The sequence below is a fragment of the Capra hircus genome, chromosome 5, assembly GCF_001704415.2.
Source record: "Capra hircus breed San Clemente chromosome 5, ASM170441v1, whole genome shotgun sequence".
Lineage (NCBI taxonomy): Eukaryota > Metazoa > Chordata > Mammalia > Artiodactyla > Bovidae > Capra > Capra hircus.
The window spans coordinates 28761672-28776506 of NC_030812.1; the positions used below are offsets into that span (position 1 = coordinate 28761672).

General features: G+C 35.8%; 1 protein-coding gene across 10 annotated transcripts in view; it reads right to left on the bottom strand.

The window, feature by feature from the left end:
* Window positions 242-14835, bottom strand: part of ATF1 (activating transcription factor 1) — a 62277-nt gene continuing 47683 nt past the window's right edge. For 9 of the 10 annotated variants that reach the window (XM_018047788.1, XM_018047791.1, XM_018047790.1 and 6 more), the window contains 4 exons: window positions 10339-10469; window positions 7052-7234; window positions 6805-6964; window positions 242-1961 (listed from right to left, as the gene is read on the bottom strand). In XM_018047788.1, the coding sequence (XP_017903277.1) occupies window positions 1817-1961; window positions 6805-6964; window positions 7052-7234; window positions 10339-10469 (619 nt within the window). In that variant the 3' untranslated portion in view covers window positions 242-1816. Of the gene's footprint in view, window positions 1962-3293; window positions 4156-6804; window positions 6965-7051; window positions 7235-10338; window positions 10470-14835 lie in introns of those variants that run through there. The other variant, XM_018047785.1, reaches the window with a different exon arrangement.

A 14835-nucleotide genomic window follows, 5' to 3' on the forward strand; every position in this document is an offset into this window, starting at 1 on the left:
CTATTTTGAGACTCAGGCTTTAGGACAGTGATAGACAGAAGTAATTCCACTGGTGTTCAGACTTTTCTTTCTTTTCATAAACTGCTGACAAATCAACAAAAAAAGTCCCATTTTAAAAGATCAACAAAAAGTCCCATTCTAAAAGACCCTGACCCTGTTAATGAAAAATTTTATTAAAATTAACAGATTTACCAATTAAAATTTCTACATGACAGGCCCCTAACCATGTCCTAAACACTTGTAGAACAAAATATTTAGCTATCTTTGTTATAATTGGTTCTGACTGAAGCAAAACATATAAACATATCCCCTTAAAATAGGTTGTGCAGCCCAGATTTGTAAATTTATCCTCATTTCAAAACTAGGAATGCACTATAGTTAGATACTAATTAACAAAATGGTTATCAGGAAACTTGTCATTCATATATCAAGCAATATATTCTATATTCAGCAAACTTAATTTTATCAAATGTCCTTTAATTTCATACACAACAATATGATACATATTGTACTAAGAAGCGCACAATAGTTTTGCAGTACAATTTCAAAGTGTATACAAATTGGAATACAGAGGTTGAACACTGGTGTGCTGACAGCATTTTTGAACTCTGGATAAACTGCATACAAAACTTACAATTCAAATATTAGCCAATCTGGAAACTTTACTTCCCATAATATAAAAATGATACTTTGAGATGCAAAATATTTTTTACTAACAAACTATATAAACATTTAAAATAATCATTAAAAACTTAACTTTAGAATTTATAAAGATTAGCTATAAAAATATATTGGCAGTCACTTTTCTTATAAATGTACCATTCACTACAATACAAAATAGTCTCTAACATAAAATTGCCTTAGTAACTGTATTTAGAATCCGATAAACCTTACATTAAACTGATTATAAAATCCTCTTGGAAAACTTTGGTATGCATCTTCAGAAGGTTTTTAAAATACTCTTAATTATCTTAAGGGCCTGTAAACATTCCGTTCTATTAAAGCACAACAGAATAAGTAATGTATATTCAACTGCATACAGAATATAGAATCAAAAAACAATTTATTAAATATTTGTAGAAAATCACCATTCCCAGAGTAACCAAAAAACTATTTAAAAGTATCAAACTTCTAAACAATTCTTTTCCATTCTGATAAAAAATGTTACAAAATCACCATACTCCATTCATGTACCTTAGATGTCTTTTAGGACAAGGCCTCAAAAATTGTTAACCTAGTCTCAAAACCCCTCCTGAGTCCAATGAACAGACTTTTAAAAACCTATTTGAGACCTGACAACAGAACAAGTATATATAATCAAGATACATAATTTATATGTTTAGTTATGTATTAGCTTTTCTTTTCTATTTGCAATGTAGAATTTATTGGCAGAAACAGAACACACGCACACAATTGAAGAAAGGTAAATTTTAGGAAACAGAAATGCAAACCTGTAAGGGTAAACTGATTTATTGTTAAAGGTCTGATTTACCAAATTTCATCTTATCTACCATTTTTGGAATATTGACAACTATTGTTATTTAGAAAATTCGAATTGGTGAAAGTTCATTTCCAATGTTTCTTGAGTATGTTTAATTTTTACAGAGCTTCCAGTTGTGCCAGTAACTTCCTTGAGGTCTTTTTCCACTTTATCCTCTGTCACCAGATCTCTCGTGTAAGGTATTTCTCTTTGAGTTGTAAAAACCTAAATAAAAAGCTTCATTTTTGACCTTTCAATTCATAAAACTCCACTAAAAAGAAAAGAAATCCATCTAATTTTTAGACAAGTCCACAAAAATATTTTCTTTCTTAAGAATCAAACACTTTTATTAGAATAAAGATCCTTCAAAGTTTTTAACTCTTCTATTAGAGTTTTGTTTTGATTTTCCAGAACTGCGACTCGATTTTCCAGGCATTTCACATATTCTTTCTTCTTTCTGCGACATTCTCGAGCAGCTTCTCTAAATATAAGCATTAAAAACCAATGTTAGAAAAAAGTTCAAATTCTTTAAGTGGTAAATGTGTGCTGTGTGTGCGCCAAGTTGCTTCAGTAGTGTCTGACTCTGCGACTCTCTGAACTGTAGCCCGCCAGGCTCCTCTGTCCATGAATTCTCCAGGCAAGAGTATGGGAGTGGATTGCCATTCCCTTCTCCATGGGATCTTCCTGACCCAGGGATCGAACCGGCATGTATCATGTCTATTATGTCTAACCTACGTTGGTAGGCAGCTTCTTTACCACTTGCACCACCTGGGAAGCCCAGGTGAAAAAAGTTAGAAAAAAGTTCACATTTTTTAAATGGTAAATGCACTTAAGTAATTTTCCCTGGTCATCCTTTTTTTCTCTTCATTAAAACAAAATCAGGGTATCATCTATATACAGTGAAACACAATGATCTTAAGTGCAGAATTCAATTTGCTATGGCAAATACATTCATATACCTATATAACCCAAACATCATCCATCAAGTCAGACATTTTTATTGCCCCAGAAGTCCCCTCATGCCCATTCTCCCTAAGCAACTACTGTTTCGATTTTTTTTTTATCACCAGAGATGAAGTTTTTCCTATTCTGTAACAGAACTTCCTTCAGACAACAGTCATACAGAATGTACTCTTGTGTCTGGTCTCCATACTCCACTGTATGGATATAATTACAATCTATTGATCCATTATGTTGAGCCATTTGCTAGTTTTAGCTGCTACGCATGTCCTTCCTTGTGCCAGTCTCTGAGAACTTATGTCCCGTTTCTCTTGGATAAACACCAAGAAGTGAAATGTATGGGTCCTCTGGTTAACTTTGGACATAAAATCCTCTAAACTTCAATTTTAAATTATAAACAATGCTTTGATACTCAGTTTTGTACATGTCCTGTTAGAATATTTCTATGGATTTTCATTGAAGTTTTATATACATATACAATAAGTAAAAAAGTATTCTGAAATTTTTTTTTGAACTAAAAATGAAGATATTCTCTGCAACTTGCTTTTTTTGACACATACTATTTTAATGATGTATCTATATTGGTACACAGTTCTTTGTCATGCAGACATTTCATTGTTAATTTTCACTTCCCTAACTACTAGTGAAACGGAACATCTTCAAAAGTTTAAGTCTCCTCTGGATCTGCTCTTATTTATTTGCCTGTTCATTCATACTTTTTGCCTATTTTACATTTAGAAATTACTAGAAAGACACACAACCTAAGAATTCTCAATGAATTATACATACTAACCCGTTATATGTTTCTATATTATTTTCTAATCTACTTGATTTCTGATATTTTTATTTCTTATATGATAAATTCTCTTTTTTACGTCTTTTTCTTGGCTTAGATTAAAACTGCCATGCACTATATATTCCTAAATTTTATAAATTTTATTGCTTAATTTTCAGAGTTTTCTTTAATCTATCTGTAATTACTTCTGTATGTGGTATAAAATAGGAGTCCAATTTAATTTTCTTCTGGATGTGGAGTTGTGTATCATTTCAAAAACATATTCAACTTTTTTTCAGTTGGGTTGTATTATTAATTCAGATGATCTTTATATTTTTTCAAAGAAATCTTTTTTGGGGGGGGCAGATATGTTGCAAATATCTTCTGTAGATTTGAAGCTTATATTTTCAGTCACTTTCTTTTAATGAAAAGTTATTGATTTTAATGAAGATTCATCCATCTTTCATGTTAAATTTTTTATGTCTGTATTATTTTAAGGAATCTTGCCTATACTTGAAACTGTGAGATTATGTATTTTCAACCTAAAAGTTTTTAAAATTTCACCTTTCACATACTCTTTAATTCATCTGGTATGGTGTGAGGAAGAAATTTGAAATTTTCTCACATAAAATAACTATCCTAGCATCATTTATTGGAGTCCCTCCTTCCCCCAATAATCTGCCCTACCAAGGTTTCATGTATTCACAGATGTGTTTCTGAGCTCTCTACTCTGTTTCACTAGTGATTTTGTTTACCTCAATGGCAGTATTACATTATTTTAATTACCACGGTTTAAACAAGATTTGATTATCTCCTCACCTTATTCTTGTCTGGAATATTTTGGCTGCTCTTGACCCTTTTTACTCTTCTATAATTTTAGTATCAACTTGTCAAGTTCTTCAAACAACCTGTTTGGGTTTTGATTGGAACTGCATTGAATCTATGGATCAATTGGGGGGAAAAAATAGTCATCTTTATAATACTGAGTTTCCATATCTGTGGACATAGTATATTTCTCCATTTATTTATTAGATCTTCTTTAATGTCTCTAAAAAACAATATTTTCCATAAATGTCCTGGACATCTTTTGTTAGATTTATTCTTATATATTTCATTTATTGATAATATAAGTATCTTTAAAGTAACTATTTACCAAACTCTTTATTGCTGATGTGAAGAAAACAGCTGATCTTTGAAACTGATCTTATATCTAGTAACCTTATGAATTCATTATTTACAGTAATCTTTCTCTAAATCCATTTTGGTTTTTTTTTAATCAGGCAATCATACAAAAAATAGTAACAGCTTTTATTTTCTTCATTTAAATCCTTATAATATCCCCTCTTTTTTCCTGATTTACTAAACTGGCAAGGATTTCTAGTACAGTGTTGAAGAGACCTGGTTCTTTTTCATTTCTAAAGAGTTTGCAGATTATTCTCCTGGATATTCTCAGCAAATGAATATATCTTTGTTAAAATTAAAATAGCAGTTTTACTTTTCTTCTCCAATTTTTATCGTTTTTATAGTCTCTTGATCTTCGATGATTTTCAATAACATCCTTTTCTACATATGAAAAACATGCTTCTTTCTGTCTCTCTTATTAGATAACTGAAGACTTCACAACACTCATTCTGCTGTCTGCTCGTTCTGCTGACTCTTGCTTCTAAAAGGCTGTGTGGTATTCCTCAAGACTCTGGACCCTAAAACCTGGACCCATGAATTTAAATCCTACGTCTTATCACTTACTGGGCAGTGTAACCTTGGTCAAGTAACTAGACTTCTCTAGGCCTCAGTTTCCTCAAGAAAATGGAAATAATTTTTTTGTGAAAATGGTCTAAGGGCTTGGCATATATAATGGAGGCCTAATTCTTTGGGTATTCTGATTTTTCAGCTTATATTTGTTAGAACTCAATGTGTAGGAATTCTTTAGAGCCTGTGTTGAGGTTGCTTTCTCCAAGCAACTGGGGACCCTATGAGCCCTCACCCAGTATTTACCTATTTTTTGGACTGCACTGGATCTTTGCTGCCGTGCCAGGGGGTACTCTCTAGTTGTGGTGTGTGGGCTTCTCATTTGGCGGTTTCTCTTGTTGCGGAAGACAGCTGTAGGGCGCACAGGCGCAGTAGTTGTAGCGCACAGGCTTAGTTGCCCTGTGGCATATGGATCTTAGTTCCTGGACCAGGGACTGAATCAATGTCTCCTGCAGTGGCAGGCAGATTCTTAGCCACCAGACTATCAGGGAACTCTTTGATACCCATTTTTTAAGTTACAATTCTCAGCTTATTGGTGTAGATCTTCTTGGGTCTTGACCTCAAGGAAGAAAATCTTTGATCCAGTTCTCCAAGCTGGAGTCCCTACGCTCTGTCCCTGGTCCCCTCTGCATACAAAAGCTATGCCAATTAATTACAAAGATCTGAACTTATCCCCAGGAATATACAGCAGCTGCTTCAGTGCTTATTAACATCATGGTCCTATGCTTCTGGTTCATTTCTAACCTCAATAAGATCTCTTTCTGCATGCTCATCCAATCATGTAAAGAAATGGTTTTTATATTTCATCAAGCTTTTAAAAATATTATGCAGCTGAAGTTACACTGTCAGAGAAGTCTCACTCTAGTAATTTTTAACAAGTCTTCTGGGTTTCCTAGGTACACAATCATATCATCAGCAAAGAAATAGGATTATTTTCTAATATTTACATGACTTATTTCATTTACTTGTTTTACTGTATTTGTTGGAACCTCTAAAACAACAGATGGTCTCTGCCTTGTTTCCAAGTTTATTTACAGTGATAATTGCTCCCTTTTATTTTTAGTAAAACATTTTATCTTGAAGTAACTAAGTGTATCCATCTGGCCCTTTATGGTAATTTTTATTCCTCTGGAAAATGATCCTTTTACTCTGATTTTCTAACTTACTCGAGAGGACCTGAAAATAGAACTTTATTTATAATTTTAAAAATTTGTTGTAATCTGCAGCTATTTACCCTCTTTTGTTTCTAATATAGTTTATTGGTATCTTTTTTCTTCTCCCTTGAACACACTTCAAAAAGCTATCCATTAGATTCTTTTTCTCAAAGAATTAGTTTTAATACCAGATGTACATGAGATGCAAACAGCATTGTTTAAAATACATATTAAATGAAAGGTAATGTTTCTAGAGGTTAAATGACTACTACATTTTCATGATCAAAATTCATTTTTAAGAACAATTCTGTATCCATATGTATACTGGTATTATGCCAGAAACCTAGTAATTCTTCCCTATTCTTACTCTAGTCAACAAACAGCAAGCAGAAAATTATTATTTTCACTTAACTTTGTCAACCCAACAAGAACAATACTATTTTAAAAGTTTTGCTTAAGAGTGCTATTTGAAGAACACAACAGAAATGGAAGAACTCTAGGTCATATATTAATAAGAGACTGTGCAAAGGGACTCACTGATCTGCTAGAAACATATAAGACAGATTAACAATTAAAATAAAACTGATATAAACTCTTCTCATTTCTAACATATAATCTCAGTTAAAATCTTTCTGAGATTTATAAAAACGTATCACCCATTCTGATAGTGTAATTTTACTACTTACCTGTTTTTCATCAACCTTATTTCTCTTTTCAGTTGGGGGTCATCTGTCTTAGATGTCTGAGATGTAAGGGTCACGGGAGATGTCATCACCACGGTCTGTGGTAGTGAAGTAGCTGAAGGTGCGGTACGGATCTGATATGTCTGCATATCTCCTGACGCAGCTGTGTGGTCCAAAGAATAAGTTAAAATTCATAAGTGTCTTTGAAAGTACTCTGGAATGCTTTCCATAGATACTTAAGCATACTTACTTTGTACAACAACCTGGTTGCTGGGCACAAGTATTTGTTGTCCATCAGAAGTCTGTGCATACTGGAGAATTGTTGTACCTTGTTGAGTACTGCCTGAATTTGTCATGGTTAATGTCTGAAGGCCCTGTACTCCATCTGTGCCTGGACTGGCCAGCTGTAAGGCTCCATTTGGGGCAATGGCAACTTTAACCAAAGAGAAAATATAGCTAATGTAAGGCTATACAACACACTTATTACAAAGGATTGGCGAACAAAACAATCGCTTTTTATTAAAACAGGTTTAAATGCAATTTCACTTGATGACTGTTGGTTACTTTAGGTGAGCTACATGTAAAAGAAGTAAAATTTGGCATTTCTTGATAAAATTTTGTATTTCAAATAAAAGTTTGCACTAATCTTAAATTTAGTCTTAAATTATACAATAACTGATCGGTCATTTGGGGCTCTATGGAGCACTACATGCTAATTGTTAATGTTGTCACAGCAGTTCTGGGGCATGAGAAAGGGATACCACTGACAAATAACCTTTAAAGCAAAAATAAGTAGAAGGAAAGAGTAACATAGTCTGTAATTTTTATTTAAAAGCATTAGAAAGATTTTATCTTAAAATTTTTTGAATAGGTAAGTGTGCCTAAGGAAAAAAATTCAGAAAGGATAAAAAAGGTTACATAATGAAAAAAAAAATCTTAACAGGCTTTCTCAGCTCCACTCTCCAGTGGTGACACTGTTTCTAGTTATCCTTAGACTTTCCCTATTGCCACACCACAAATATTCCCATATAATTTATAAAATGACTTCAGAAGAAAAGACATTAAAGTTTTTTAGATGTAGAGATTTGCTTTAAATTTACAGTAGCAATTGCTTTCAATCTCTTTCCCTGTAACAGACACAACATACATATAAATATATATAAAAAGGAAAAGTCCGGCCTTCCCTGGTGGTCCAGTGGTTAAGAATCTGCCTTGCAAGGCAGGGGACACTGGTTCGATCCCTGGTCTGGGAAGATCCCACAAGCCCAGGGCAACTGTGCCAGCCTGCGCCAGAGCCCATGCTCCACAGTAAGAGAAGCTGCCACAAATGAGAAGACTCTGCACTACAGCCAGAGGGTAGCCCCTGCTTTCCACACTAGAGAAAGACTGCACGCAGCAGTGAGTGCGGCCAATAAATAAAAAATTAAATATTTCAAGTAAAAGGCCCATTATCCCTATTATTCCACTTGCCATTTCCCACCACCCTCTTGAGATAACCATTATTTCTGGTGCACATCCTTCCTGGTATCTCCCTATGCTCATATAGACTGATATACAATATCAAAATACAGGGGCTTCCCTGATGGTCCAGCGGTTAAAAATTGCCTTGCAATGCAGGGGACAGAGGTACCCTGTATTCGTTCATCCCTTGTCAGGGACCTAGGATCCTACATGTTGCAGAACAACCAGGCCTGTGTGCTGCAACTACTGAGCCCATGGGCCACAACTAGGGAGTCCGTGTACCACAACTAAGACCCAATGCATTTATCTATTCACACACATTATAGATAGATACACATCTTCTGATGTATATGCAAATGTATACATTAATACAGAATTGTTTTCATTTTTGCAACATATCTTCCTATACTTGATTGACATGTGTATTTACCTGGTTGAATTTACTCTCAATCTGTACTATTCAGTATAGTGGCCATGGGCCACATATGGCTATTTAAATTAATTAAAATAAAAAATTCAGTTCCTCAATCTCACCAGGTACTCAGTAGTCACACACAGCTTAGGAGCTACTGTACTGAACAATGCAGACAGAGAACATCTGCATCAGCAAGGAAGTTCTGCTGCATCGAACTGCCCTTAACAACATGTACTGTCCTGTACTTCGATTGTAACATGCGAAATACTGGCCTAAGTTTCTATATAGTTTTCATAATAATAAACCATGTATCATAACTTTTAACTTGCTAATATGCTGTCTTAAATATTTTTGGAAATAACAATACATGTGATTAAAAAAAATTCAGTTTTGTTTAAAATGAAAAGTGAACCTCCCAACTGCTTCTGAGCTCTGCTCCTGTTTCCTTCCTTGCAACCACTTTGCCCAGTTTGTGTTCTCAAAAATACTCTATATATATTCTTAAAATTATATGTTCATAACACATTTTACTGAAAGCCTACTATGTGCCAGGCCCAATATCCCAAGGTTATAGTGGTGAACAAGACAAAGTTCTCCCCCTCAAGGAGATCATAAATCATAAATCAAATAAGCTAATCTACATATATTCTATAATTAAACAAATATACTTTAAAGCATTTATATGTAATTATATTGGAAAAGTACCTAAGAAAATAAACTAAAGGGTGGAGCAATATATTTTAGCCACAGTGGTCTCTCTGAGGAGGTGACACTTAAGCAGAGCAAGAGTGAGGATGTAAGCCATATGAGGATCTGGGTCAAGAACGTGCAGGTGGTAGGGATGACACGTCCAAAGATCCTGAGGCAGAAATGAGCTTCATGTGTTTAATAAACGGCAAGAAAGTTTGTGTGGCCAAATGGCATCAAGTGACAGGAGATGAGATCAGAGTAGGCAAAGCCAGATCCTGATGTAATGCCTTGTAGGACTTATTCTAAATGTGTCAGAAAGCCACTGGAAGATTTTGAGCTAAAGCAGTGTAATCTAATAGACATTTTAAATAAACTGCTTTGGTTGCAATATCGAAAACTATCAGATCAAGGATGGGAAGCAAGATAACTAATCGGATACTGCAGTAGTTCGGATGACAGTATAAACCCAGGTGGTGGAGATGGTGAGAGGTGGTCAGATAGGACAGCTGTTTTGTGGCAAGAGCCAATTAGACTTAAAGAACAGGGCTTATGAGAGAAGGGAGAAGTTATTTACAAATGGGACAGCACAAATGAATTTCTTGGGGGTGATGGAGTATCTTGACTGTGGTGGTGCTTAGGCAACTCCAAGCATCTGTCAAAACTCACAGACTTACCCCCAAAATAAGTATGCAAGCTATGTATCACTAGCAAGCTGTGTGACTTCAGGGATATTAATTGTCTAACTCTCTAACTTCAGTTCCCTCATGAATTGTTAACTGCCCACCTTACAAAACTGTTATAGGGAATAAATGAGATAATGCTAAAAAAGAACTCTGCATTATTTCTGGCTCAAAATGCTACTTATTATCCTTTAATACTCATCACTATCAAAGTATGACAGTCTATGCCAGCTTCTTCACAGGAAGGTTCTGTTCTGTGTCTGCCAGGTGGGAAGTTACTCCTGTACGTACTGTACTGGCCGGTGCTAGTCTGATAGATGGGAGTTGGAACAGACATAGAAGTGACAGCAGAAACTCCAGGGTTTTCTCCGTCTCCTTTTCTGCCCCGTGTATCTTCGGAAGATAGGTCTTTCAAAATCTTTCTGTGGAAAACAGAACTCTATTATTAATGTTGGTAATGAGGACAACTTTACAAAAAGAAATTACTAAACCTCTTTCAATTTCAGGTTAAAAATACAGTGATCTAGTAGACACCTAGAGTCGGACACAACTGAAGCGACTTAGCAGCAGCAGCAGCAGTAGACACCTAAACTGTGGCGTCGAAGAATCATTTGTTTAGCACATACTATTTTTTTACCTCAAGCTAGAGATAGTGAAAGACAAGGAAGCCTGGTGTGCTGCAGTTCATGGGGCTGCAAAGAATCAGACATGACTTAGTGACTAAGCAACAAGACTCTGTTTAGCAGGCTGGTTACATTTTAGTTTATGATGACCTGAAAAGAAACAATGAGCAAATACCCATACAGAGTGCCTTTTCAACAACAAGGCCCTTGTAGAGGTAGAAAAGGTCTCTTTATAGGAGAGGTGGCTCCATTGTGAGTACAAGGTGCTATTCATTTTCTAAACAGTGTCAGTTATCTTTATTTAAAAAGATCAAATTGGGGACTTTCCTGGCAGTCCAATGGTCAAGAATCCACACTTCCACTGCAGAGGGCACGGGTTTGATTCCTGGTCTGGGAACTAAGATCCTACCCTACATGCTGCATGGTGCAGCAATCAATCAATAGATTAAATTTATTTTTTCAACCTTCAACTCTATAATGGAAGAGAAACCCATAGTTCTCAGAAAGAAACAAGAAGATTAAAAATACTACTCTAAGACTGGTGGTTGCCAAGGTGGAAGGGGATGAACTGGGAGTCTGGGGTTAGTGAATGCAAACTGGTAACATTTAGAATGGATAAACAATATCCTACTGCATAACATAGGGCACTATAGTCAATATCTGGTGATAAACCATATGTAAAAGAATGTGTGCATAAATTAGGGGGATGGAGCCCATTTTCCTAACTTTGATGGAAAGTATAAAAAAACTACTATAAAAACACAGAGTATCTGTGATAAACAAAATTCATTATTTTAACAAGAAGTACACTTGACTCCACAAAAATAAGGCAAAAATAAGGGGATGGAAAAAGATGCCTTGCTGAAAAGAAAGGTCTTCCAAAACACAGCTGGGGATGGAAGGAGCATTGAAAGAAAAAAGAAATTTTTACTCAAGAATTCCACGTTTGTCGGAGAAAAATTAGAAAATCTTAACTACTTGTGCAAAAACAATAATAAAGAAGAATCACAAAGAAAAAAAAAAAAACCCTTAGCATTAAATGAGATCTTTCATGTTACCTATGCTAAACTTCCAGCCCATTCAGGAATTCTCTAACATTACTAACAGCTTCTATTTATAGGAATAAGGCATCCACAATTTCAAAAAGCAAACTATTCAATTATTGGATGGTTAGAGCTCATCCTTGTTTAGTTTCAAAGCTAATTCCACCCAGTGAAACTAGAGAAAGTTAAACTGTATACCCTAATCCTATATCCATGCCCTAGCTTTGCAATATCTGACAACTGCTTCAGGTTTTCTTCATCAGTGGCCAGATAATTTCAGATCCTTCAGATGTTCTTTTATCACATGTTGAAGATCCTTTCCCAGCTTGGTCCCCTGAACCTGGACAGTCTTCCCACCAAGAACCAGAGTGGAGAACAGAGGACGTGGCGGTCCTACGAACTCTGTGTTAGCCATCTGTAGAACCGCCACTGTGCTTCCCAAACCTGCTATGTACCAGAATCATCTGGAGAGGCTTATTGAATCCAGACTCCCAAATGGCACCTTTAATGATTTGAGTGAGCTGGTCAGGACAGAGCTCGAGAATACATTTAACAAACTGCCTGCAAGGTCCTAAGCAGCCAGCCTTGCATGAAATGGTGGAATGCTGTGCCCATTTCTTTTTCAATTTTAAGTTACAAAATATTTTGAGCACAGAAAGTATAGGAGGGCTTCCCTGGTGGCTCAGTGGTAAAGAATCTGCCGGCCAATGCAGGAGCCACTGGTTCAATCCCTGGTTCCTTGAAGATCCCACACGCTGTGCAGCCATGAAGTCTGTGTGCCACAACTACTAAGCCTGTGCTCTAGAGCCAGAGAACTACAACTCTGGAGCGCATGCGCCCTAGAGCCCGTGCTCAGCAACGAGAGAAGCCACCACAACGAGAAGCCTCCACACCACAACTAGAGAGTAGCTCAAGGGCAGCTCACCTCAATGCGAGAGAAGCTGTGCAAGACCCAGCTCAGCAAAAAAGAGGACAGAAAGTAAAACACCTATGCACCATATACCAGGAATCAACTCATCGCCACTGTGCCATGTTTGCTTCAGATATCTCATTTTAACAGGAATTAAGTTACATATACACCAAAATGTCACCACCAATTCCTTTCCCTTTTTCCCTCTCAATGAGTGCCATTATCTAAATTATTATTTATCATTCCCGCATATATTACTTTATTTTACTATATTTTGAGATACCATTTGCCATTGTTTTACATTCTTCCTCATCCTCCTTATTCAACCCTGGAGAATCTTAAAGAGCCATCTTTCGGACTTCTCCATCTACATTCTTTCCAGTGAGCTCATCTGTCCCAAAGGCCTGAATACCTTGTGTACACTGATGACCCCTCAAAATGGTATTTTCTCAACTTCTCTCCTGAACTCGAAACTCACATATCCAATTGTGTATTGAATGCTTCCATTCAACAGGCACCTCAAACTTAATACCTCCAAATCTAGTATCAGATATCCTTCTACCCCTGGCAGTCTTACTAATGTCAGTAAATATCAACTCTACTTTTCAAAAATTTTGGAGCTGTCCTCTTTCTCACAACCTTTATCCAATTCATAAACAAATCTCATTGTTTCTATCTTGAAAATATATTCAGAATCTTACCCATCCTCTTCACCTCCACTGTGGTTCCCCAAGTCCATACCACCAGCTCCTCCTGACCAAACAACAGCCTCTAGCAGGTCCTCCTTGCTACAGTCTGCTCTCCACACAACAACCAGTCATCTTTTTAAAATGTCAGTTAGATCAAATCACTCGTGTGCAACGGTTCCCTATCAGAATAAATGACATGGTTGACAAGGTTTGTCCCTGTGACTTCTCCAACCACACCATCCAGCCATCTTGCTACAAGATTATCAGTTTTACTGATTCCACACCCTCCTACCCCGCAAAGAACCACCTTTCAGTTATCTCTGTTCGTTTTCTCTTTAAGTTCACAGATTTCTGCTCTCCGGCACTCCCACTTGCGCCACTTGTCTTGCAGGATGTTAGTTCCCCAACCAGGAATTGAACCCTCCAGCAGTGGAAGCATGGAGCCCTAAGCAACAGACTGCCAGCGAATTCCCTGATTTCTGCTCTTAATCTCTATTATTTTTTTTCTCCTGCTTGTTTTAAGCTTATTTTATTTCTCCCCTAGTTTCTTAAAGTGGAAGCTGAGACTGTTGATTTGAGACCTTCCTTCCTATATAGTGTTTAATATGGTAAATTTCTATTTCCTACTGATTTGTTATTTCCTACAGAGTTTGATATTTTATATTTTTAATCTTTCATTAAGTTCAATGTTTTCTAATTTCCCTTAAGATTTTCTGTTTGGTTATTTCTAAGTGTGTTAATTTCTGTATGGAGATTTCCTGTTATCTTTCCTTTATTGGCTTCTAGTCTAATTCAAGTATGAGTAAAGAACTTTGTGTAATTTCAGTTTTTCTAAATTTGTTAAGGTTTGTTATGATCCAGGACGTGGTCTTTCTTGGTGGATATTCTTTGTGCACGTAGGTGAAGTGTTCTAACAATGCCAATTAGATCCAACTGGTTGATGGTATTGTTCAGTTCTATGATCTTGCTTATTTTCTGCTGTAACTTCTGTTGGATACTAAGATAGATGTACACAAATTTTCAACTGTAACTGTGGATTTATTTTGCTTTTCAGTTTTGTAAGTTTTTGATACATGTATTCTGAAGCTCTGTTGTTAAGTGCATACATATTTAGGGTTGTTATATCTTCTTGGTGAACTGATTTTCTCTTTATCTCTGATAATTTTTTTTGCTCTGAAGTCCATTTTGTATGATACTAATATACCCACTTTACTTTCATTTTCATTATGTTATTTCTCTTGGTTATATGTATAGCAATATTAGTACTGGTTTATAACATAAATATGTTCAGTATTTTGAAGAACTGCCAGATTGTTTCCATAGCCACTGTCCCCCTTACCAACATTTGTTATGTTTTGTTTGGGATTTTTTTAAGCATCCTACTAGGTTTGAAGTGGTATCTCATTATTTTGACTTGCATTTACCTAATGAAAAATCATGCTGAACAATTTTTTACATGCTTATTGGCCATCTGTGTTTCTTCTTTGGATAAATATTCTAGTCTTTTCCTCATTTTTTAACTG